The sequence below is a fragment of the Ricinus communis genome, chromosome 3 (genome assembly GCF_019578655.1).
Source record: "Ricinus communis isolate WT05 ecotype wild-type chromosome 3, ASM1957865v1, whole genome shotgun sequence".
NCBI lineage: Eukaryota > Viridiplantae > Streptophyta > Magnoliopsida > Malpighiales > Euphorbiaceae > Ricinus > Ricinus communis.
The window spans coordinates 18,192,176-18,219,755 of NC_063258.1; the positions used below are offsets into that span (position 1 = coordinate 18,192,176).

General features: G+C 33.4%; 2 protein-coding genes and 1 non-coding gene across 6 annotated transcripts; all 3 read right to left on the minus strand.

The window, feature by feature from the left end:
* Window positions 1-6,447: 6,447 nt before the first annotated feature.
* On the minus strand, window positions 6,448-11,204 carry LOC8273518. Its single transcript, XM_015726901.3, has 6 exons — window positions 10,849-11,204; window positions 10,153-10,264; window positions 9,379-10,050; window positions 9,073-9,184; window positions 8,116-8,180; window positions 6,448-6,832 (listed from the first exon to the last, which is right to left on the minus strand). Exons 1-5 carry the CDS (start codon window positions 10,929-10,931, stop codon window positions 8,155-8,157), a joined length of 1,005 nt encoding a protein of 334 aa, XP_015582387.2. The 5' UTR covers window positions 10,932-11,204; the 3' UTR covers window positions 6,448-6,832; window positions 8,116-8,154.
* Window positions 11,205-13,339: 2,135 nt separating this feature from the next.
* LOC8285817 (N-lysine methyltransferase setd6) lies at window positions 13,340-19,992 on the minus strand. Of its 4 annotated transcripts, none has more exons than XM_048372122.1 (12): window positions 19,787-19,992; window positions 19,269-19,382; window positions 18,663-18,791; window positions 18,132-18,432; window positions 17,868-17,986; window positions 16,650-16,782; window positions 15,849-15,925; window positions 15,101-15,298; window positions 14,465-14,654; window positions 14,223-14,287; window positions 13,828-13,928; window positions 13,340-13,737 (listed from the first exon to the last, which is right to left on the minus strand). In XM_048372122.1, exons 1-12 carry the CDS (start codon window positions 19,799-19,801, stop codon window positions 13,596-13,598), a joined length of 1,584 nt encoding a protein of 527 aa, XP_048228079.1. In that variant the 5' UTR covers window positions 19,802-19,992; the 3' UTR covers window positions 13,340-13,595. The 4 variants fall into 4 exon arrangements, with proteins under 4 accessions (XP_048228079.1, XP_002531659.2, XP_048228077.1 ...); XM_002531613.4 differs by having other exon boundaries at window positions 14,109-14,287; window positions 19,269-19,361; window positions 19,787-19,991; XM_048372120.1 differs by having other exon boundaries at window positions 14,109-14,287; window positions 19,787-19,991.
* A 6,242-nt stretch (window positions 19,993-26,234) lies between these two features.
* LOC125369690 lies at window positions 26,235-26,341 on the minus strand. The gene has a single exon (XR_007215366.1). It is a non-coding gene; the product is annotated as a small nucleolar RNA R71 (small nucleolar RNA).
* Window positions 26,342-27,580: the final 1,239 nt, after the last annotated feature.

A 27,580-nucleotide genomic window follows, 5' to 3' on the forward strand; every position in this document is an offset into this window, starting at 1 on the left:
TTATTGTTTGTGATTACTGAAACCATTTGAAGAATAGAGTGAAAGTGAAGCCGCTTTAAAGAATCAAACACGTTGTGGTCCCTTCAACCAGCAAAGACAGCAGCAGCCATCAAACATTGTGGTCCCTTGAAGTATCGACCATTGGAAAATGACAAGTAAGTTATTATATTGATAATTGCTTTTCTAAGAAACTTTTACATTAATGAGATGAGTGCGATATGTGTGGGGTAGGGTATCAATCAATCTTTTATTACTGCACTTTCAGGTTTCTCAAAATGTATTTGAGTTTATTGTGATTTTCGTATTTATTTATTTGAGTTTGTCATGGTCTGTAGGGTCTTATTCATGTAAGTATTATGTTTGTCTTGTTGAAATATTAACTCATGCACTCTTTCAACAGAATGTCTGACAGCTTTTCTGTATATATAAACTATGGTGGGCGTTTTTGCTTCTATTTGTGGGAATGTGTTTATGTAGGTCGCATATAGGATAGGATATTTGGACATACTTGATGAAGCAGAAAAACTAGGATATTATGGGGCAAAGATTTCTTATAAGATTCCAGGAATGAGTTTGAATGATGGGTTAAGGGAAATGGTGGATGATAAGGGTTAATGGATATGATTAAGTATATAGATGAAGGTAATGGAGTATTACAAGTCTATATTGAAGGAGAGAAATGTGTACATGGAAAAGATGGTGTTGTTAGCTATATTAGTGAAAATCCAGAAGGTGTACATGAAACTGAGGAACATAGTGAGCAATTGCAGCAGGAAGTAGAATCAGAAGAGGATCCTGACTACTTACCAGTTAATGAGAGTGAGAGTGAGACTGATGATTTAGATGAAACTAAGGATGAGAGTGACAATTTAGATGATTTAGATAAAACTGTGTTTGATGTCAGTGTTGAACATAGTGAGCAATTGCAACAACAAGTAGAATCAGAAGAGGATCCTGAGTACTTACTAGTTGATGAGAGTGATAAAGATGATGGACTAAATGATAATGAACTGTCAGATGATGATGAGTATGTGGAAGCAAGGAAAAGGACAGTAAAGTATAAGAATTATGTGCCTGTTGATGAGCTTGCTAACAGATTACATGGCAATACTGGTTTGCAGTTCAAAAAAGCATCTACTGATGGCACTACTAGGGCAAAAAATGCTGGACATGAAGCATATGGCTTTGTAAGTAAATACGAAGACTCTGATGGGGATGTGAATTCAGACAGTACTGATGAGGATGACATTGAAGAGGCTTCAAGAAAGAAGAGAATGAGGGTTGTATATGATCCCAGATGTGATCATAAGTATTTACAGCTAGTTCTTGGAATGCGATTTGAAGATGCACATCAGTGCAAAGCTGCAGTTTATAAATGGGCAATTATTAATGGTCACAATGTGCAGGTGATGAGAAGCAGCAAGTACCAACTTTAAATGAGATGTGACACGAAATGCTCATGGAGACTGTATGGAAGCATGATTAAAAGAGAGCATACCTTTGCTATTAAGACATATGTTGGTGAGCATAGGTGCCCTAGGGAGATGAAAAATAGGCAAGCTACCTCTGAATGGATAGCTAAGGAATATATACATAGATTCAAAAGAAATGGCAATTGGAGTGTGAAGGACTTAGAGGATGACTTACTTAAGAAGTTATGTGTTCAAGTGTCAAGAACAAAGTGCTATAGGACAAAATGAAAAGCACTTAATATGCTAAGAGGGTCTGTATAAGAATATTATGCTAAGTTAAGAGGCTACAAAGCTGAATTGCTTAGGGTGGATAAGGAAGGCAGATTTGATTTCCTCCTTGATGAAGACTGTACTTTTAAAGGGTTCTTCATAGGCTTTAGTTCCTTGAGGAAAGGGTTTTTGAAGGGTTGCAGGCCCATTATTAGATTTGATGGGTGTTTTTTGAAAATTTTTTAGGAGGGGCACTATTATGTGCAGTAGGTAAAGATAGGAACAATCGAATGTTCCCTATCTTTTGGGCTGTAGTTGAATGAGTACTTTTGGACTTGGTTTTTAACCATTATTTTAGAGGAGCTGCAAATTACAGATGGTTTAGGGTGGACCTTTATATCATACCAACAAAAGGTGATTTTTCTTGACTGTTTTAATTATTATTTACTTTATATTTGTATTTGCTTAATAATTATATTTGCTTTATTGCACAGGGTCTTACTAATGCTATAAAGAACCTAGCACCTTTTGTTGAACATAGGAATTGTGCTAGGCATGTTTATTGTAATTGGAAGAAGGAGTTTAAGGGGCAAGTTTTAAAAAACATGTTTTGGAGTGCAGCTAGAAGTACTAATGAAGCTGCTTATAAGGAAGCCATTGATCAAATTAAAGTAGAAAATGAAGCTGCCTATAATAATTTTTTACAGAGGGATCCATCCAAATTTTGTAAGTCATTTATTTCTGAGCTTCCTAAGTATGATATGATTGATAACAATGTCAGTGAAACCTTCAATGGTTACATTGTCAAATTTAGAAGTATGACCATTATAGACATGCTCGAAGAGATTAGATGTGCATTAATGGAGAGAATGCATAGTAAGTTGATGCATGCTAGTGGTTTAACTGACTCCATCACACCTAGAATTATAACTAAGCTTGAAGAAATCAAGTACAATATCAGATTATGTACTTGCAAACCTGTTGTTTGCTGGCAAGTCCCAAGTGAACATAGGAGATGATCAGTTTGTGGTTGATATCAATATACACACTTGTACTTGTAGAGCATGGCAGATAACAGGCATTCCTTATATCCATGCATGTTCTAGCGTTCATTAGATGAACCAGGATAGTGCAACCTTTGTGGACAAGTACTTTAGTGTAGAAACTTATATTGAAACCTACAAAAATGTTCTTGAGCCACTGAATGGCAGAAAAATATGGCCACAAGCTGATGGGCTTCCAATCAAGGCACCAAATTTAAGAAAATGCCTGGCAGATCTAAGAAGAACAGGAAGAGAGATATCACTGAAGATCCAATGAATCCTAATAAGACAAGGAATTCAAATGACTTATGCAGTTTGTGGAGGAGTTGGGCACAACAAGAGGAGTTGTAAGATGAAAAATGATCCATCTTTCAAGAGGCCTCCTAAACTACCAGTCAAGCGTGGCAGGCCATGAAAAGCAACTTCTGTACTTGGATCTACTGCAACATCCCTAACAACTCAGTCTGATGTCCCTAGTTCAAGTGGACCAAGTCAATTTGCTGGCACACCTTCAAGTGGACCTGAATCTGGAAAAACTCAATTTGCTGGCATACCTTAAAGTGGACCTCAAAGGAGGAAAAAAAACTGCATTAGTAAGTTTTTTGAACACTTGTATTTGGTTTACATTTGAACAGTGGGAAGCAATATGTATTCATTATGATTATACAAACAGGTTAACCAAGGTTATGGAGTTAGAATCTTTGAAGATTCTGGCAACATGTATTTGAGGGTAATTTCAATTCAACATTTTATTTCTTATTATTTTATGCCTAGTCTAATGGAATAATTGTGTTTGGTTTCTAGATGCCTGAATCAAGGAGAGTGAAATTCATTTCTGGTACAAAGGCAGCATCAGCAAAGGCAGCAGCAAGTAAGGGCAAATCAGTTTCCTCTTATGCCAGACCAACAATTGCAAGTTCAATAAACAATAGAGCTGACAGAAGTCGTGGCAGAGGAGCTAAAAATGGTGGGAAAGGTGCTGCACTTGTTGGAACCCAAGAGAGTCAAGCAAATTGAGTAGTATAATGCAATTGTGATTAAATGTAGAGCATGACATTTTCTTTTTTAGGCAAATATTGTGTCTGTTATCTTGTTTGTAGACTTTTGCCTTTCTTTATAGCAGCATGTTTTGAAGGCAGATAATGCCTTTATTTTCATCAATTCATACTCTTCTTAAATACTTGTATTCTCCATTTATGATTTATACTAGTACCATATATGCAAAAGGCATCCAACTTCAAGTTATATGGCCTATGTCAAAATGCTTAATAATCATAAATTAACATTGTCATTTATTCAATATTTCTATTCAAATTACAAAACAAACATTTATCCAACAGTTAAGCTAAACTCATAGGCATTACAATACCAATATCAATGAGTAGTACAATACAAAAGTTTCTCAAACCACATCAGGACACTCTCTTTGTAGCATTTTCTTTTCAAAATTTAGCTTTCTGTAGTAATCAAGTTTTCTGCAATCATCAAGTTTTCTGCAGTCATCAAGCTTTTTGCAGTTATCAAGTTTTCTGCAATAGTTGACTCCATTACCATCTTCACTTTCATTACTTCTTCCAATGCGTCCTTTCAGCTTTCAAATGATTCATCACATCTTTCATATAAGGAAGACATTCATATGTCAGGGTGAAGCTATCGAACTACTGATCCAGCTCGCAATTGAAGCATTACAGGATCAGAAGTTTCAAGTGAATCTTTCAATCAACCTAATACAACACCATTACCTCTTCCATGCGCGACCTTAAAACTAGCAGACAAATGTCAATTTAGGGGCATATGAACCACGAGAATAAGAAAAACTAAGTCTACAGATTGCAAATGAATTTAGGAATTAGGAATTTCGGGCATATGAAGCACGATGCATTTGGGGCATATTAAGACTATAAAACGCACCATTTCTATAGGGCAAAACACAGCATTTCTGCTTTTGCTTTAAAACGCACCGTTTCTACGTATTTAAGTTACCAGAGTGCCGGCAGCCACGTGGAATAAACTTTACTGGAAATTTTACTTATGTATCGATTTGACAAAATTTATAATGTCGCGCATGACATTGTTACAATTATAAACACATGATTAAATTGAGAAAAACGCCAAAGGTCGAGAATTTTTTTGTAATTAAGCCTTAAATTATTAATGCAGCAGGTAGCTGATAGCTTGTCTTATAGTTGGTAACAATAAATTAAAATATTTAGTAAGATTTTATTAGCAACTAGTGTTAATATGTTAAATGATTATTAAATTTATTATTTATTTTTAAATATATTTTATTTAATTATACTATTTTCAAAAATATAAATTAATAAATATAACTTATAATAATAAAAACATATTATAACTAATTATATTTAGTTCAATTGTATCTATTATTAAAAATATTTATAATAATTATTTTAAAAATAAGAATTTAAATTTAGATTCTACTATTATTAATTTCTAATGATATAATTATAAATATTATAATTATTTAATTATTAAATATAATTTTAAAATAATATTATTTATTATAATTATAAAAAACTAATTATATGAGATCAATTTGAAATAATTTGTTATTAATAAATCTTAGGGAAAATTATTATTGTCCTTTTGAGGTGTAACAAGATTTACAAGTTTAACCTTGCATTTTTAAAAGTGAATTAGAACCTTCTTGACGTTTGTTTACGTTAACTATTATTCCTTTCATCTATTTTTCCTGTTAGTCAACTGGTCAAAAGGTTTAATTGACTAAAAGAAAGTTCAATTTAGTTTTTAAATTTATTATTAAATATCAAACTCATTCAAAATTAAATTTTATTAATTTAATATTTAAAATTAATTTTTAAAAATAATAATATAATCTTATTTTTAATATAATATCTATTATTCTAATTTCTTAACATGATTTAGTTTTAGGCATAACAAGTCATGTATAACTTTATAAATCAAGTATGCTGAGTAAAGACGTATAATAATTTAGAACACATTTATACTCAAATTTGATTACTTGAAAACACTAGTAATAATCAAGTTAGATAATTTGAGTATACAAAGGCATATGATATATGAAATCCAACTTTAAATTTATAACGAGCATAAGAAATAACAGAGAATGTGTAACTTTTAAATTTTTAAAATATTTAAATATTTTATTTTTATCTTTTATCACAATCATCAAATTATAATGTATAAATTCAATTTATATTATATTAAATAAATTAGAGAATTATAACTCCTATCAAAGTATTAAGATGTGAATCAGAATTTAGGTTATTTAAATTAGAAAATTTTAAAATGTTACATATTGATAAAATTTGTAACTAAAAAAAATATTAAACTGTTATATCGATTAAATAATACTAATTTTTTTAAAAATAGATTAAATTATTTTAAGAGAAAAAAAATATCCACTAAAATCTAATAATAATTTAATTTTAAATAAGTTTAATATTTTATAATAAATTCGAAAACTAAATTGAATGTTTTTAGTCAATTAAGCCATTCCACCAGTTAACTAAGAATTTCAGAAGCTCTGAATTTATCATTTCAGCCGGAAATAACCGTTCTTTATACTTTTTTTGCCTTACATTCCCCAAATCTAATTAATGAAATTTGAATTTGGGCTTGTTTCTTGATTTCACTAAAAGAAACATAACATTTTCTCTAGTTCCTTCCTGGTAAAAGTATTGCAATTCAAAACAAACAAGGAATATGTACAGAAAATGTAGGAAAAAAGAGAAGGAAAAATACACAAATTCGACTTAGAATAATTGTTACAATTTAAACTCATTTGCAGTTGCGCCACCCCAAACTTTCGATCTTAAATTTGAAGTTCAATTCAGATGAGATTCTGTATAGTCTGAATTACATTTGAGACTACATGGATGGATACTATACATTTTTCTCCTTTTTTCTTTCTGTGGCTTAAAGGGTAGGGAATCTAAACACTACCCTGTTCCTGTTGCTAGTTTCACTCCCCTGTAATTTCAGAGCTAAGCTAGCCTATTCCCAAACTTCAAATAGAAAACATGCATAGATGTTGGCAATTTGTTAGCATCCTCCTTATATTATATGCATGCTTTTTCCTCTTATCGCAGATAGCTTCAGTGCCTGCACCAAAAACACCATTAACATTAAGTGTCATACTCTCACTAACATGTTATTGTTCAACTGCATTACATTCTTAAGAAATAAGTTTCTCTGATATTTGGATGTAGAATTTAATCCGAAGAAAAGTATTGCCTTTAGGAACAAGTTAAGACCTGAAGGGTTTGGAAGAATCTATTGACTGGTGGAGATCAGGTCATGCACTCTTGAGAAATGAGAAAGGCTTCCATACTACTTGCAATATAACAAATGCAAGAGGAAGTCTATTTAATTCTACATGAATAGCTATAAAAGATAGCCAAACATGATATGCTCCATAACACAACATTCGTCAAAAAGTGTTTGTACACTCTGCTAAGAATGCTACATCACAAAAAGAAGAGGGAGGGAGGAACTTGCAGGTTTCACATATGTAATCAGTTATCCAAAACTGCATATTGCCACAATATGCCACATCACGGAACTTCACTTTTAGTTTTGAAAATACTAGTGGTCAAACATGGATCACCAACTGATCTAAACTGAACTTGTCCTGGAAGTTGTTTCAATTCAGCAAGTTGAGACCCACAAAACTTGAACCATGGAACAATCTCCTCCCTTCCAAACCACAGATAAAATTGATACAACTTATTTAAATCATATTTAACTATTTCTAAATTGAAGTTGGAATTGCAATCTGTAATTAGTATATACTGAAAAGATAAAAGGTAGCAGGGCATTGTATCAACCAGCTCAAGTCTGATTTCTATAGTGATTGTACTTTTGTTCCCAAAGTTTGGACGAGAGAAAATAAAAAAGAAACAACAAGGATTAATTCCCCAGGGAAAAGGAATTCCACTTCATTTCAAGTTATGGCTGAAATCTAGAATCAGAGTGATGTAAGAAACAGGCACTAGTAATTTAGTTTCTATCACCAGATTCCAGATTCTGCCTAAAATTGTGGTAGCAGAAACATTAGGTTATACCCAATAAGGAGAAAGTTTGGTCAAAAAAAGAAATAAGGAGCAAAAGTAAAGATATTATATTTAAAATATTTTATCTCAGCTATAAACTACAAAACTGCAAGTCAATGCTTGATTATCAACTGTCTTGCTTTGGTAACAAGTTATCTTCAGCATAAATATCCTACCATTTGAAAAGAAGCAAATATTCTATTACCTTACCTTCTATATTCAATTCACCGAATTGTGGCTGTAATAGTTAAAAAGCATTATGGGGAAAAAGAAGCATTATGGTAAAGTGGAAAAGAAAAGTAAAAAGAGAAATTTTTAGGGTAAAAGGATTACCTCTCAACCTCATCATGAGCAGTAAAATACCACTTTGTCTCAAGCTGAATAAACTAGAAAAGGCACTGCAGAAAAAAAAGAAAAAAAAGAAATGAGAATTCTTTTTTTCTTGAGAATTTCTTTTTCTTATTTGCATAAAAATAAGTCTTTTATATGTACTATTAAAATCTAAAGAACATGAGTTTACTAAACTTGAGGTACTAACAAGCAAAAAATGGAACTTTCAGTCAGCTAATAAATCAATGACCCAGATTAAAAGAAAAGTAAAGTGCCTGCTGCAGATGACGCAAAAAGTTTGTTAACATGTGGCAGAACCAACTAAAATCTACAGTAAAATCCATGTCCCGCCCAACATAAGATTCACAAAATTTCAATAATAGATGCTAGTAAAACATTTCCTAGAAATAATAGCCACACTGATTTCTGACAATGTTAAACAAGTTGCAACTCCAATTCCGGAAAGTTTGTTTCCAAAATGCTATATGCCCAAGCACTATGTCTTGTAACCTGAATTACATCAGACATATAACTACACTGAGAAATCGAGTATATAATTAATCTATGACATCATGTGGTTGTAAGTTGCATCAATTGATAAATTCTATAACATCCCAGGGCTGTAAAAAGCATTCTTCTTTGACATTGCTATGAAACATGCTAAATCTTCAACATGAAGCAATAAAATAAATGGCAGTTTGAAAAGAGTATGCCATGTAATTTATCAAAGAAATAACTACTAAAAATTACAGAATGTACATTCCTCAAGAATTACATGCAGCACTACTGCAAAAAATTTAAAGTGCAGTTAAATTATGTATCAAATCCAATATCAACTGGTGATCTTATGTGTTAACCAGGAAATACTAGGAAAAAGAGGGACGCAGCAGCCTTTGGTTTTAATTTCTTTAATGTCAAACAGAGAAACATATGCGTTTAAAGAAAGTATCAGGGACTTACCAATCAAAAAAATACTTAGCATCAAAGCAAGTGTAAGTTGGACAGAACAACTAAACTGCATGGGCAGTGGTGATTGCAATTGTCTTTGGAACCCACCAACCTGACCGAAGAGCTGCAAGAGATTGATAATCTTTAGAATCATAGGAATAGACTTGCATATCATGTACAACAACCAAAACAGAGATCATAAATATTTTACAATAACTAACTGGTTTTCATTTCTCATTTAAGGCATGGATTGCACTTCATACTTTCAGAATGATTAATTACCAAGTATTGCAATCCGTAAGTGCATAATTTGAATACCTGATTGAACATACTAGACGGTCCCTTCGCTTGAGAAAATTCTCCACACTTTTGCTTCCAAAAAAGAGGCTTGGACCCTTTTTCCTTTGGTGTAGCATCAATTCTTGACAATCTGCTATCATGTTCATCTTCATCAGCAATTACAACCTTCAAAGCACCAAAATTTGGTGAACTCCATATTCTCCTTGTCCCAGATGTTTTATCAGCTTGACAGATGATATCATCCCGCATCCTAGAAATATCTCTGTCTTCCACATCTATAATAAATTCATCATTTTTGCAACTAGTAACATCACTAACATCTCTTTCGTTGGAAGTACTTCCACTACATGTAGCATTAAGAATATAGTCTGCATCTTTTCTTGTACAATAGTTCTTCTCCATAGGAGGACTCTTCATACAAGGTCTTAGAGCATTGCAATCATCTTTCACACTTTTTGGAGTTTGGGGAGCTCCGGAGAGGAATAATGCCAAATCATCGCATTCTTCTTTATTCAGATGAACCCATTGTAGAGGTTTCTTTCCATCCTCGCTATAAGCTTCTCTTAATGCAGCTTCAACATGTGATATTTGACTTTCAATGGCTGCAACAAATTGTTTATGCCTAGATGCTGTAATATCATCGTTACGATGTCCATGGCTCAACCTGACAGCCCTCTCAAACTCCTCCAACTGTTTCATCACATAGTAGTTAAATAATACAGGGATATTTGCAAAAAGAAAAAAAAAGAAAGGAAGAAGGTTTTCAAATATAGGAATAGGGAGGAAACGTACCTGCCATTTAGCAGTACCTAAAGAAGTTTGGAGCTCTCTAAAAAGTTCATCTATATCCTCTGGATTTGATCCCTCCTTCTCTCTTACCCACATCCTATATGCTGATTGCATTCTGGACAAACAAACCAATATTCAGAGAAGACTGGACTTGACAACTTAACTAAAGATCCTAATATATTCTGATGACACTGAAATTGCAACGGAATTCTATTCCCTTGTTTTGGGAAGTCTACAAATAAAATAATTCAACTCTATTTAGTAAATTCTCCTGTTTTGAAATATCATATAGTTAATAGGGATGCAACTCTTTCCACATAGTAAAAGCGAAACGAAGGCATTAAGGTAAAACAAAAAAAAAAAGAAGAAGAAAAGAAATGAAATGAAATCATTCCACAAGTGACATAATTTCGCAAGGAATCGAATTCAAATTTAATTCTTGAACATGATAATACCAAACAAGGCCTATAATATGATATCCCAATACAAAGTAAGCAGCATCCTTGATACTACTGAACCAATTAATAACTATGCATCTTTGACGCATATTAAACAACACCCATCTGAAAAATCATTTTCTATGGCAATAAAAGTTGAAACACTTAACGATAAACCTTTGAAAAACAAAAGAAACTGATAAGAGAAATTAAACCAGAAAAGAAAAACGAACAGGGAATGAATTGAATTGGAAAGACGTACAGGTCAGCAGACGCTTGAACTTCTTCAGCTGCAGAAAAGAAAGAATCCTTTTGCCACAGATCGAAACTGTTAGCTACCATCATCCTTCTCTTTCTCTTTCTCTTCTTCTCAAATTAAAATTAAATTACAATTTCAAATCAATTTCAATTCAACACTTCAATTAAAACTAAAATTAAAATGAATCTCTAAAAATAATCTTCTGCTGCTGCTGCTTTCAGTTCCCTTCGTTTCCTTCCTTCTTTCTTCAGTTCTCTGCTAAAACAAACAGAAGCAAGAGAAAGAAAGGAATTGAAGAGAGCGAAAGCAAAACCAAAAAGCCAAACCCAATACACCAAATGATAGAGGACCAATAAAAGCGATTCTCCTACTTATTTTTTATTTATTTATTTATTTTATTTTATTTTGTTAGGTGAGTGCGCTGTGTATTATATTATAAATAAATAAATATAACCATTATTATTATTATATTGCTCTTTTTTCCTAAAAACAAATTGTAAACAATATCTAAGTAAGAGGTTCTATCTGCTGTATCTGACTTAATTTTCCGCTGTGATTTCACAGCCAATCAGACAACGCCGCACTCATTTGCCAGCTGTCTCTTAATCAACGTGGGAACTGTTGATTGGCACCTGAAAAGGACAAAAGAGGATGTGGCTGTGGTGGGCTGCGCATGGCCCAGTGACAGGCCATCTTTTGTCATTGGCCATCCTCTCAATAATTAATTTATTTTCATCCCCTTCAGTATTGGTTTTATTATTTAGTATTAAAATAATTGTATAAAATTGTATTTTCTTATTAAAGTAATTAATTCTTTACTAGATAAGAAATTAGATAAAGAGCTAAATGTCTTCAAATAAATTTAATATTCTAATTATTTTAATAAATAGGCTTAAAATTTCTATTTAAAAACCAACTAGATTTAAATTTAAAAAAAGTGTATCTATTATAGTTTTTTATTTAAACTAATTAAATAAAATAAATTCATATAAATATTAATTTTTAATATTAAAAGTTAAACTTTTAATTTTTATATATTAAATTTTTTCTATTTTATTATTATTGTCGATTTTACCAATCCATTATCAACATCATTGTTATTAATTTTATCAGTTTTAGTTTAATTTAAATTTATTTAATTTTTAAATAGAAATTATAGTTCTACTTATTAAAATAATTAAAATTAGATTTATTTAATCCGAAAATACAAATTTAAAAAAGTACTTGATCATTTATTCATGAGAATTTCTATTAAGATATGATGTGATATTGTACTATCATGATTTTTCTTTTAGTTTACAAAAATATTAAATAACATTCATTTGTGAGGCCATATTATAATGAATTTTTTTTTTCAAAACCAAGCAATAGAATATTAAGAGAACTAAAAAAACTATAAAATAAAAACAAAACAAAATCCCTAATCCAAATAATATAAATTGGTAATGGAATGTAAGAAATGAATAAACGGAAGCAGGAACCACTTAACATCATCCTAGTCACAACCTCACAAACCACCACTTTTATCTAACAACTACCCTAATGGGATCTCTACTATTTATAATTATTATCTTTAGTTTTTTTTTTTCTTTTAAAATAAATAAATAAATATTAGTGGCAGCAAAGCAAAGAGACCCAATTTTGTTCCACTAATTGAGAGAGCTGTCTGGAAAATGGCAATTCCTGGTACTTGTTTAAGTTGTGTGTCCCCTTCTCTTAATAAAGCTCCTGAACGTAATTGTTGCTAGTTTTTGCACAAGTTCTTTCTGTTGGGCACTTTTTGTATTTGTTACTAAATGACAAATACAATTGTTGCTTTTTTCTGCCACTGAATAATGTTTATTACTTTTTTCAATTAGTTTATAACATAATAATTAACATGCAAATTCTGAAAATAAAATATTTAAGACATCCTAATTTTCTAATTCTTTTCTAAGCGAATTGCATAATATTAATAATTCGATTTACTCATCCAAACAGTTAAAAGTAATACAGGAAGGAAGAGTGGCTAAGAAATTTCCTTTTCTATATGATTTATGTAGTATGCTAATGTGCAAAGAAAAAGAAAGTTCTCCAGGCCACAGTGGAAATATTTAGTCAAAATTGGACAATCCACCAAACAAAGAAAATAATAAAGAAGGCAATTAGTTATCAAGTCAAATTAAATTCATGGTACCTGCCAACATAGGACTGACTCACTTGTGTTAAATAAATAAATAAATATTTGGTATGACCATACTAGCCACACATCAAAAGGGCATATAATGGTCACACCTTTTCTGAGGGCACTCCCATTTTGTCCTTTCATTTTCAACAATTGCAAAGAATGGGGTCTAATCTATATTATCTAATGCTAACAAGGAAAAGAATATTATCATTGAGAATAAAATGTACTTATCACAAAGGTCAGATTCCATATGCTTCATACCAATTTTTATGTCATATTCAAAGAAAACTTTGAGTTGATGACAGATCATCGACATTGCAGCAAAAATTATCCTACTACAAAAAGTTTATATCAAAATCTGCTCTGACATGCAATAATTTAAATATACATGCCATTGCAGCATAAATAATCCTGCTACAATTCAATTATTATATGTCATTCTTGTCAAAACCAAAAAAAGAGTCATCCTGCTACAAAAAGTTTATATCAAAGTCTGCTCTAGCATAATATGATTTAAATATCCATGGCTTACTTTGGGGCGACCGTTCGAGTATGCAGATGCTTGTAATGCTTAAAAGCCAGCTCACTCCTCAGCCATGCACTTGGATAATTCATTTTGTACCAACTTGAAACCAGCATCACATGAAGTTAAAATTGAGGAGACAATCCTTCTCTGCAGATCTTTAAAGTCCAATGCCAGCTTAACATCCCAACTAGTGTTTTCTCTGCAATGATTTCATAAGAACTCTAATTACAAAGGAAATTGTTTGCTTCTTCAAGGAATACTCCGAGCTTACTTGCTAGGAAATTCTAACCTGTCAACAAGATCCGGGTCACCAAGATTCTCCATCATGTTACTGAAAGTTGACTGCAGGTCTTCCAGGATTTCCATTTCAATTTCCAAGTTTGATTGTGTCTAAAAATGCAATTAGGGAATTATGAAATTTACTCGATTTAAAAAAGAAATGTAAGAGTCTCAAAAGAAACTCTTGAAACGAGTGATGATAAAACTCAGATCGTTAGACTCAAAAGTTACGCCAATAGATGAGGAAATATTTGTAGGAGGGAAGAAAATCATGGATATAAAAGAAATTACTATGGTTTTAGTGTATGGCATAGGAACCCGAGCTCTCCGGAATAAATCTAGCAATGGACATGGCAAGCCATAACAGAATATATTATGGTTCTTAGAGAGCCAAGTACCACGAACCATATGAGTAGCCCAGCTGGACATGGGGCAATCCTCAGTGGAATCAGCCTCACCAGCATCAATATCTGCATCAAGACAAGGACTCATACAATATCCAAAGCATTTGCAAACATTGAATGTCTCTAAACTCATCTAATGATGCAATAAAATCCGAATGAGTTACAACCTTGGTATGTCTCAGTACGAGTCAGATTTCCTTTCCACAACCCCCACCTCCCAAGGCAATAGAGTAAGGAATTTACCCAATGGAATTATATCATATCGATTGTCTCCTTGTGGTAAGAAACCATAGAATGTAATTAGATGTGCACCAGAGAAGTTCCCATAGCTAAGACAGCATTGTTCTCCAACACGGCAAGGCCTTGACAGTGGGAACTTCAATGTATTTGTAATAGAATCTACTTTGCCATAGTGAATGATATGTGGATGGAGCTGCAATAAAACAACTGGAACATGAACAAATTATGCACATTGCCAAACAGCTGGAAGTTTTGGTAAATAAGAAGCTGCAATACATTTTGTTTATGACAGATGATATACTTAGCAATAGAACCCTAACAAAGCAATCAACAGACACCAAAATGTCTCAACAAGCTACGTTTTCCTTCTTGTGGCAGGCAAAAAAGGGGTGGACGTTTATGAAGTCTGTTTAATCAAATATAATTTCAGATATACAGAAATCAGCAACTAGCAAGCAGCAAGAGCTAAGCATATGTGCATTTTCAGGCACACTAATGATAGAGTCCAACTAAAATAAATTTAATTTCAAAATTTATAGTAGATACCATTATCATTGGGTGTCAAAATTTTATTAATTATCTATACAAAAATGAGGGGCCGAGCACACAAAATGATGGAGAAAGAGGAAGAATGCATACCGAATGGTTGAGAAATCCAGCAATAGGAATCAAGCAAGTTCTTAGCTTTCCATCAAGAAACTTAATTTTCATGCTATTGGAGTACCAGAGTTCACAAGCCCATAAGAACTGCTCCCATGTATAGAGCTCTGGTGGAAATACATCAGGGTAATTATTGCATAGTGCAGAAACTAACTCATCGTATTGAACACGCAGGTGCTGTAAAAAATTAGAGAAGCAAGTATGCCACATTCAGAAGGTAGCTTTTATTCTTTTCTTCTTTTTTTTTTTCCAAATTTGAGATGTAAATATAGTAGTTGGACACATGAAATTGTACTGGAAAGAAGTCAGCAGTGTGTTCTCAATATTTCAGACTTTTGAAAGAAACCATAGATTCACAGAACACAATGTTGTCCATTTCTATCCACATAATAGCAAAACATAAAATATTTTCGCCTTACCCAATGCACTAAATAAACTATGGTTACTACTTGAGAGTATTATTTGGACGAAGAGACGATCCAAAGTCCAAAACAATCAAAAGATAAATGTTTTCTTCAATTAATTCATGAAAGTTACACCTGGTTTGTGGCATTTTATGCACCAAAAGTATAGCAGTTGACAATCAGAAACCTAAAAATGCACTTGTAATCTAATATAATTAAAATGCTTTCCCCACAATTCTAGTTTTACTCATAAGAAAAGACAAAAAAAAAAAAAGAACTGCCAGGATGAATGCTGATATTAGATATTAACAGCAGAAAGTAACCTCTTTTGCTTGCATAATCTCGTCAAACAGCAAGGTTCCATCTGAAGCCATGATTGCATCAACTCCAAAGCTCAGCCCTGTAGATATTTAAAGAGGGGGAGGAATATGAAAACTACTCGACAAGACATATCAATGCTAACATATTTAAAAACAAATACATTAGGGTCGAGCAAAGAAGAGGTGAAAGAAGGAAAGTTCAAGGATAGTTTTAAATCCTTTAGAAAATTCACAAAGCGATTGCTTTGGGACTTAAATAATTGCAACCTTCTGATTGCAAGCTCAAGATGCTTCAACAGTAGAATAGAAAGTAGCTGATTCAAAACTGGAATTTTAGAAAATCAGCTGGTTAGCTTCATTTCAAGATTTTCGAGGAATTAAATTTTAGGGAGTAATTTGTACCACTAGTCACTTTGCTACAATTTCATCATTAAACTTCAATTCCTTTATAGATTTGGTAATTATTGTTTTACTAATGACTTGTGTGATCATTTAATTTTCTCTCAAGTGTTAGGAATGAAATTCAAAGGATCTTATTGCATTTCCAATCAGAATGATTGCCATTCCAGGAATAGAAACCAAATCATAAATAAAAAGAAATCTACTGATGAGGAACAATTTGATGTTTAAAGACTGATACCAGTATGTATTTTTCTATATCATGTCAAAAAATTGATTGAAAGGAGAACTACCCTCAAAGAATTAAACATTACAGTTTAACACAATATATTTCATCTTTTATCCAAAGAATATCTACCTCTACACATATTTCATTTACCGGGTGTATTAGAATAGAAAGAACACCTGTATTAAATTCTTTTGGTAGAGTATCAAAGTAAATCTTGGATTTCGAATTACAGTTGTGCCTCTCCTTCATGCTCCACAGTAACAACATTGTCTCAGAGGAAATCCCATCAATCTTCTCCAATATATGATACTGCAACCAAATTAAGGAATGAACCTTACTGTATTGAACCTTATGTTGATATTTGAGCAAAGATAATGGGAGAGGCAGGCATGAATCAGATATGCCTTATCTACAAAACACGAACCAATGTGACCATGTACCAACTATTTATAACAACAATATTTTGGATTGTCAGTCCTAGGTGCCAATGTTTTGTAAAGCATGTTCTGTTAGCAACCTCCTGTGGATAAGGATTGTCAACACGGCTGGGTGCAAGCAGACTAGCGGACACAGGATACCTGGAACTTCAACAGATTTGACGCATGTAATGTATGCAATTATTAAGATGTGCATACGCTGATATTGTTACAGTAATAACTGAACATAATATATCCAACAAAACTTAATGAAACAGCAATACAAACAATATTAGCATACAAAAATGTACTCTAAATCTATAGCAATACTATAAACCACTCCAATGAAGACCATGTGTACATAAACAAAGTAGACACTAAGGTCATATGCAGCAGAGCACATGCAAGAGATCACAATAGCAGACCCAAGTCCTAGTCTTAGAAACACTAGAATTAATCATCATCATTATCAAGTAAGAGATCACCTTCTTTCCTCCCTTCATTATAAGTCTTTCAGATATAGACCTAGAAAATCTTTTGTTTGCCATTGTTTCAAACATTGGAGTTGTTTAGGAGGAAGGAAGAAGACATAATTTGGGACTGGAGCACCAAATCAGATTGTGATATATTTTAAAGAAAAATCATAAGAATCCTTTGTCTAACCAACTAAATGGTAAATTTAACAAATTAAATCCTTGGGAATACAAAGATACAGCTTAGAAATGGCGCCAGGCTTGAGAGAATCTGAAATGAATAGTTTAGGAACAGGTCTGCCTAGACCCTATAGCTTTAAGAATTATGACTGACAACTTGTTTACAACCATAAAAATGATACTGAATACGCCAAGGAATTCCTTCAGGTATCCGAAGGTTTATTCACCTTATTTTGATCTTTGCAGATATTTTTGCAAAGTGATTGTTAAAAAAATGCACATGCACCAGAAGCATTTGTTTATATGTCCAGATGATGAAACCTACCATGTCAGAATGACGCACAAGCTCCTCAGAAATTATAATAGATACAGGGATCTCCAAAGCAATATCTCCAACTTTCAGATCTTCTGTTGCAATGGCTCCTCTACCAGCACCTTCAACATCTATACAAAGAAAAAAGCACAAGAGACATCAGTATTTCCAAGTAGCACTTTGCAACTAGAAGATGGTAGAAACCAAGGGAAAATATACATATACATATTGTTTAGAAGTATGTATAGAGTGTTTACCCTAATATCGAAGACTTACAAACTATCTCCAATCGTGAGTGTACGCCATTTCTTTGGCCCCATTCTGCTATGCTTTTTTCTATGTCGCAACTGTAGCTCTTATCTATTCTAGTTTCCACTCTGTTATCTTCCATTGAGTTTTCAATCCTATCAACAACTGCATCTCGCAAGGTTTGCAAGACATTCATTTCTCTGTGTGTTTTACTAGAGAGCATGCCGTCAAGAAGTGCTGCAATTGAATTGAGGGCTTCCACCTCATTCCTGAGGCTACAGTACTCCACTGATGAACATTCATCATTTTCACCAAAATAAAGTTCTACCTGCACCAGTGCACTCCCAATACTTAATAATATCACATTAAGATCAAGCAATGCTCTGCATAACAAGAAAAAACATTGAAAAATTCTATATTCAAGAGTTAAAGTTATATTGCTGACATGGTGCGGAAGGGTGCAATAAGGATGTATCAATTTATCCAGTAATTAAGATCCATTTATCCAATATTCTAGAATGTTCCTAAAGTTAAAGAAACATGTTATTTGCAGCTTGCCTCATCTAAGTGTATGATCCTTGCTATATGAAGTATCTTTCGTAAGGTGGTGGCAACTGAATCAAGGGAAAATGAGCTCTGGAGCTGTATCTGTTCCTTGATATCAAAACCCTTATCACACAGTAGTTTCTGCCAGACAATGTAGAACATAATCAGAACAAAGATAGAAAATTAACAAGTCATTCAAATAGGTATTTAGGGGAAAAAAATTGCTATGCTGATTAAAAACAGACAAGACATCAGTGGACACAATGGTAGTATAAATCCAATTACCCATTTCATTATTGAGAAAATGTGACTTGCACATATTGACCTTCTATAAGTTAAAAGTTTAAAGAACAAGAATTTTTCTGATTCACAAATCAAGATCAAGACGGAGTGCCATCTAGCTCCAGACCATTTGTATTTACATATGCATACTGTCTTCTTTTTGTTTTTTTTTTTCTATAAGAATCTTTGCATATCATAAGCCCATTCTTAATGAAAAATTACAATACAATCAACTATTAATTAACATTTTATAAAAGAAATTCAAGCCCAGGCAAATTGTTAGAAATAAAAATAAAAGAACAAAAAAAAATTGTCACCAACGCTTTTATTTCTCACCTTTTTTTTATCAAAAAAGGGATCATCTTCAGGGAGTTCAAGGACAATTATAAAGGTATCGTCTTTCACTATGATCTTATTTGATGAAAAGTGCTGCAACAAACAAACCAACAACTGATCATTGAAAATAACACCTTTAGCTGTCAAAACTAATAGTGGATTACACATATTGCAAGTTTAAACCCTAAATTTTTCTTCCTTTTTTTGTTTTGTTTTAAAGCTAAAGATAGTATAATACATACTGAATTAACATGACAATATAGAGCTCACTCTAAAGCTCTCTCTCTAAATGAAGAAGAAGGACAGAGACATATCAAAGACCATTTTACCCCCACCAACAAGAAAAGTAAGAGAAAAATGATAAAGCAGTAATGGTGTGGGCACAGATGGCCAAGAAACAGCAGGAAAAAGAAAAAAAGAAGATTAAACTTTCTACATGATACTACAATTAAATAACATCAAACGGATAAGTTTTACTCAAAGAAGTATAAGAAAAAGATTAACAAAATGAAGAATACCTTAGGATCCTCCATCGATAAGCTCAAACTCAAAATTGAAGCACCAGAGCAGAGTCGCTGTATTACCCCAGAGAGAGAAAGAGAGAGAGAGAGAGAGGCGAAGATTGAGCGGCAACTGAAGCGGGCTCTCTCCGGCCCGATTTAGCTATGAGAAGCAGCCCAATCCTGAATCTCTGGGCCTGCTCATTCTAAAAGATTGGGCTATTTCCCTCCACTAGAAAAGCCCGTCACGTTACCTTGAGAAGTCCATTTATGTAATACATCACTACTAAATAATAATAAAGTTGGCTTTTAACGTTTACTGTTAAAAAGAATATTCTTTTAACGTTTTCTTTTTAAATATTTTTATAAATTTTCTTTTTCTAAAATTTCATCAGAAAAATTATCAAAAATATACATATAAGATATCTCAATAATATTTTAAAAATTTATATAATTATAACTTCAATTTTTATTTTATGTCTTTTTTATTTTTTTTTTTAAATTTTGTCAAGAAAAAGTATATCTAAAAAATATCAAAAAAATTAAAAATATATATAAAATACCGAAAAAATATTATTTTTAATACGTATTATTGTAGATTTAATTTTTATTTTAGATAATTTTATTTTTTTATGATTTCGTCAAAAAAATATTAAAAATATAACTAAAAAATACTAAATTTTTTTTATTTTAACTTGTATTATTATGAAATTACCTTTTAGAATTTCGTCCGAAAAAAATATTAAAAATATATCTATAAGACACAAATAAAATATGATTTTAACTTATATTACTATGAAATTAGCTAAATAAGGTATATTTATCATTTTAATTTTATATCTTTATATTTAATATTTGTGAACTGAATGATATTATATTTTTTTTATAGCAACTAGAATATTTTGATGATTTTAAAATGTGTGTTTTAAAAAATATATCAAATAGAATTTAAAATACAGGAAGATATAATCAACATAAAAATTTTAAAATATATTCAATGGTAACAAAAATATATTAAAAAAACTAATAAATTATCAAAAAAATATTATAATACAGTTATAAAAAAACCATATAAATAAGATTTTATTAAAAAAATTATGAAAAAATCATAAAAATAAAAAATTCAGCACACTTTCCCGTATTTATGTAATCCATTTGTTTTCTTTATAGTGTAACAACTAATTTATATCGGTATTATTATATGATTATAGTAACAAACTTTTAAGATTTAATATCTTCACTTATTAAAAATTAATTATTTATAATCCTATCTAAAGTATATATGATGGTCGTTCCAATCAACGACATGCTCAAGTATAGAGAGTTCAGTTTAAAAGGGATCCACAAATTCAATGAAAAATGTGGGTTATATATATGGTCAAGTTAGTATTGTGTTTGGTTATCCACCTCAATTTTTATTTTATATTATTTTTTAGTTTTGAAAATCACTTTTAAAAAAAAATAGATGAATTGATGTTTCTTTTGAAAACAAATTAGAGAAAATTAGTTTATAAAAAAGTTAAAAGAATCAATACATTAAATTTAAAAATTCAAATTTATTTTTTGAACACCATCTATAATCCGAACACTTGCACCCTAAATGCATTAAAATATAATTTGTAGCACAACAACGGTAAGAAAATTAACATAAGAGTTCATATCTAACTTAGAAAGTGCTCATATCTCTACACCTAATATCAAGGAGTCTACTAGAATATCTTTGAAAATTAATTCAAATAGATTACTTACTAATTCTAGTTCTTAAATCTTTTATTATTGTTTACAATTAAGTACATATCACCCACTCTAAAAGATAATTATAACATAATTGTTGAACCCAAAAAATTAAGGACTAAAACATAAAGAAAAAAATATATAGGAGTAATTCGTGGAAAAAAAATTCCTTCAACTTAAATAGGACCAATGAAGGAGGTTACCTTCTAAGCAATTTAAAGATAGGGTGATTTCTTTGGTAGTTTCAGAATCACAAAGTGTATTTGTTCTTGGACGTGTAATTACGAACAACATTCTCATTTTTGCAGAAATTATGCACTTCCAGAAAAGAAAGAGCAAGGCAAAAATGGGGTGGCTGCTCTGAAAATTAACATGTCAAAGGCATACGATCAGATAGAATAAGGTTTTCTAGAATCCATGATGCTTAAGATGGGATTTAGTACTTAATGGGTCAAGTTAATAATGTTATGTATGTCAACAGTTAGATATAATGTGTTGCAAGAGGGAAAGGAGGTGGGTCCGATTGTTCCAAGTAGGGGCCTTTGCCAAGGTGATCCTTTATCGCATATATATGTTTATATGGTGTGCAGAAGGACTAAGCTCTTTAATGAAAAGGAAGGAGATGTTTGGTTTGATTCATGGTGTGAGTTACGAGGAATGCCTCAATTATGACTCATTTATCTCTCTCCAATAATTGCTTTCTGTCTTTTAAAGCAAACCAACAGGAAGCTCGCTTGGTTCATAATATGCTGGCTATCTATGGGAGTACGTCGGGCCAAAAGGCAAATTTTAACAAATCCTCTATCTTGTTTAGTCATAACATGAGTGAGGAGGTGGTGCAACGGATTTTTGGTATTCTTTATGTTAATAATACTACTAATCATGGTGCTTATCTTGGTTTGCCTTCATTTGTGGGGAGGAGGAAGGAAGTTTTCCAATTTATTAAAGATAAAGTCTAGAAGAAATTACAAGGATGGAGTAAGAAAATGCTTTCTAGGGCAGGGAAGGAAATCTTACTGAAAACATTAGTCCAAGTAGTGCCCAATGATGCTATGAGTGTCTATCTTCTCCCAAAGGACCTTTATAGAGAGTTGGAAACTGCAATGATTAGCTTTTAATGGAGAGCCAAAAGAAACAGAGTAAAGGTATTAATTGGTTGAGATGGGAGCTTTTATGGAAACCAAAGGAGTTCTGAGGGATTAGATTTAAAGGATTATAGGCTTTCAACATTGCAATGTTAGGGAAGCAATGTTAAAGACTCTTAACAATTCCAGATTCCCTAGTTGCTAAGATTTTCAAGGCTCGTTACTACCCAAGAACCTTAGTTGTTAATGCAAATGTGGGACATAATATGAGTTATGCTTGTATGTCTATAATGACAACGAAGTATGTGGTCATTAAAGACAACAGACTACAAATGAGAAGTGGTCACCAGGTGGTAGTTGGTAGGGACCCATGGTTAACTGATCTGGATAATGTTTTTATTACCATAAGCCTTAGAGAGGATACAGCCGAAGCCCTAATCAGTAGCCTTATGGTACTAGGGTAGAGGAGATGGGATCTTGACATTGTGTCTGACATTTTTGATGTAGGAGATGCAAACCTTATTAGCACTCGAAGAGATAATGATATTTGGTATTGGATGACTAATCCTTGAGATGTTTACTCTGTTCGCAGTTGTTATCAATTATTAACTCACATTGATGATACACCACTTAGTTGCATATGGACAAGGATATGGAAATTAGAGGTACCAAGCAAGATTAAGAATGTGTTTTAGAGATCAGCTATGAATATTTTGCCAACATTTGATAACCTCATCTGCAGGAGAGTGGAGGGTACAGCTTACTTGCTCTTTATGTAATGCTTATAACGAGATTGCTATCCATGCATTAGGGGACTGTGAGTTTGCAAAAGCTTATTGGATTTCATCCTGTATTAGTTATATGGGAAATTGTTCTTCTTTTATAGTGTGGCTTGAGCACATATTTGTCTGTTGTAGCAAGGAGGAATGCAATCTTGTAGCTATAGTTTGTTGAAAAATATGGCTAAATCAAAATGATAAAATCTAGAAAAATACATGTGGTCGTGTGCCTCATATTCTGAATCATGCAGGTCAGTTTTTGCTATAGTGGAAATTAGCAAGGAAGCAAAAAAAATTCTTAAATGATGAGCCTAGCAAGTTAGTTCAAGGATCTATCTACTGGGTGAAACCTCAGTAAAGTTAGTTCAAATGCAACGTTGATGTTGCCACCTTTGCTTCTCAAAGAAAGATTAGTTATGGGGGTGTAATTCAAGGATCTGAAGGTAATTTTATTATTGCAAAATGTGATGTTATTTCTGGAAATTTTGCTACAAAAGATGCTCAAGTAGTTGGAGTACATAAGATCCTCAGCTGGATTAAGGGGCTTCAAATATCTTGTATTATTGTTGAGATGGACTGTTTGCAGGTATTTAAAGCTTCATCATATAATTATTCTAATCCTAATGGGTTTGGCCTCATTATTGAGGAATGTAGAGCCCTGACCCAAGTTATAGGAGAAGTTACATTCTCGTTTATTAGGAGATCTACAAATACTGTTGCTGATAAGCATCATACTACACATGTTTTCATGCCCGATTGTTTACATTTTTATGCATGATTATCCCGTTTTATGCTAGAATTACCTGTCTTTTGTTTCCCTTTTTGTTTCAGGTCATTTTCGAAGGACACCATCAGTAATCGAGGGAAATACGTGTGATTACGGAGTAAAATCCATCAAATTGGGCGAGAACAAGCACCCCGAGGGTTGAGCACGGCCTGGACTCCGGCCGTGCTGAATTATCAAGAGGCTATCCCTAATTGTGCCATTTCGTACGACTTGGTAGCCACCACGGCCTCCAAATACGACTGTGGTGGATCAAGACCGGCCAGGCACGGCTGTGGTGGCTCGGCCTGACAGACTCCACAGATTCGACCGAATCATCACACTGGACTCGTCTTGAATCAACTATATAGGCGATTTTGAATTCTAATTGAAGAGGACAATTTTTGGACTCAATTCCAAGACACACACTTAATCAAATATTTCCTATACCTCAATTGTAGACTGGAGAGATCAATTTTCATCAATTGAAGGGGGATTCCACTTATTCCAACATCGAATTGAAGATCAAGACAAACTTTGGGAGCATTCAAGAGGCAACTAGGGTTTGAGATTTTGAATTTGTAAATTTAGGGTTTCTCATTCGACTTGAAAGAGAAGGGTGTACATACCTTTAATTTGTTTTTCCTTATTTTGTTCTTTAATTGCTTTGATTATGAACATGAGGCTAGATCTTTTGAATCCATTAGGGTTCACCTTTGTTGATGGATTATGCTTAATTGTTAGTTTTTATAATTATCATTCTTGCAATCTTCTTGCTATTCGGTGAATAAAAGTTTGATGCGAGTTAATTTGAGACGTTGGATTAATTGTTTATTAGGTTGTTTCTTGACATTGAGAAATGCTTGTTACAACTGGATTTTGAATAGTAAGGACCGGTAGTTAACACTTAGAGATGAGGTTGATTTACTCACGGATTAAGAACTAACAACTCTTAATAGTCTTAAATCATACTTAATGCTAATTTGTAGTAATCCGATAGGAAGAGATTCCATTAGGTTAGTGCAGGATTTAGGAATCCGGTAAGCTCGAGAGAGGAACCGGGATTCAATTCAGGGATTTAGGCACGGGTAAGCAAGATCGGCAATCCATAAAATTCATCTTTAGAATTCCATCACTTAGGCTCCCTTTTGGATTTATTTCTCTCTTTACAATTGTCTTTTAATTGTCCATTGTTGTCCTTCATTTACTTAATTGCACTCATAACCATTAAATCGGTATGTTAGAACTTTCACACCCTATTTCAGACTAGATAACATAGCAAGCAGTAGTAACTCTAGGTTCACCCGATCTCCAGGGATACGACATTGATACTCACTAGTGCTAGGCTGCATCGGTAGGTTCACTGCCTTAGGTGTAGGTTGCATAAAGAGCCCATCAAGTTTTTGGCGCCGTTGCCGGGGAACTTGTAACGGTGAACTAGAGTGAATTGTTTTTGTGTTAATTTAGTCATTATTTGTTTTATTCATTTATTCTTTAATTTTATTATTATTTATTATTATATTATTTTTGTTGATCGGTGGTTGTGTGAAGTTTTGGTTTCAGGTAGTTTATGACCAGGAGCTCAAACTCGAATCTTATAGAGCCTCTATCTGATCCAGAATGATCCCTCAGACTCTTAAGGAAGAGGTTGCAATTAGAAGAGGAGGAGATTGAGGTTGAGGTACCTGTGGATAGACTAGACACGATGGAAAACCATGACCCCCACGCCGATGAGGATCAGAGAACGATGTACGAGTTTGCTCGACCATCTTTGGATGGGACGAAAACTAGTATAGTCAGACCTGCTGTAGCGGCCAACAATTTTGAGATAAAGGCCAATGTTATCCAGATGATCCAACAAAGCGTGCAGTTTGGAGGATTGCCCAGCGAGGATCCCAATGCATATATCTCCAACTTTTTGGAGATTTGTGTCACATTCAAAATAAATGGAACAACCGATGATGCCATTCGGCTGAGATTGTTTCCATTTTCCTTGAGGGACAGAGCAAAGAGATGGTTGCAATCTCTTCCACAATGACGATCACTACACGGAAGGCGTTGGTAGAAAATTTTTATATAAGTATTTTCCTCCCGGCTAAAACGCTAAACTTAGAAATGACATATCTTCTTTTATGCAGTTTGATGATGAAAGCATGTACGATGCATGGGAGAGATTTAAAGAACTTTTGAGATGCTGCCCACATCACGGATTGCCAGTGTGGATGCAGGTTCAGACCTTCTACAGCGGGTTGAACCTCGCAACGAGGCAGATGGTGGATGTTGCAGCAGGTGGGGCGCTAAACAGTAAGATGCCCGAGCAAGCTCAGAACTTGATAGAGGAAATGGCCATGAACAACTATCAGTGGCAATCCTCTAGGAGCCGACCAGGAAGACAAGGAGTGGTCAACCAAGTAGACTCTACAGCAGCCTTGGCAGCTCAAGTGGAGCTTCTAGCCAAGAAGATCGACCAACTCAGATGTTTGGTTCACACAAATGAACGCTATCGGAATTGTGTGGTGGCCCGCATTATAGTGCAAACTGTACTGCAAGAGGTATGTTTGCTTCATCTTCTATTAGTTTTCCATCTAATTCTACTATATCTTCTGATGTTGAACAGGTTGATTATATGGGAATGCCCCAAGACAATGAATAACCCCTACAAAGAATACATACAACCCTGGATGGCGCAATCACCCCAATTTCAGTTGGAGGAACAATAATGCCCAGGGTCCGCCAGGTTTCCAAAGACTTCATCAACAGCCACAACAATAACCAGCTGGGCCTGCACAAGCTCCTCCTCCCCAAGAAAAGAAGTCAAATTTAGAGGAGCTCATGATGAAGTTTGTGACATCTACAGAAACAAGATTCCAGCAGACTGATAGTGCACTTAGGAATCAACAGGCCTCGATTTAGAACTTGGAGACTCAAATTGGCCAAATTTCTAAGATGCTTTCAGAGAGACCTTCAGGATCGCTCCCTAGCACTACAGAGTCAAACCCGAGGGAGCATTACAAAGCTATCACCTTGCGTTCAGGTAAGAATTTGATTGGTTTTTCACCTTTAGCTGATAAGGATAATACAATCGTGCAGGTCGAGCCAGCTAAGGAAGGACCAGACCTTGAGATGGTAGAGAATGAGAGAAAGAAAGAAGACAGGCAAAAGAGCCCTGTGCGGGAGCATCAGCCCCCGGTACCATATCCTGCAAGGTTGAGACAAGATATGGTGGACAAGCAATACAGTAAGTTTCTTGACTTATTTAAGCAGCTGAAAATTAACTTACCTTTTGTTGAGGCAATTTCACAGATGCCGAAATACGCCAAGTTCTTAAAGGAGATTTTGAGCAACAAGAGGAAGTTGGAGGATCTTGGTCAGGTGGTGCTTAATGAGGAGTGTTCAGCTATTCTCCAGAACAAACTGCCACTCAAGCGACGAGATCCAAGGAGTTTTACTA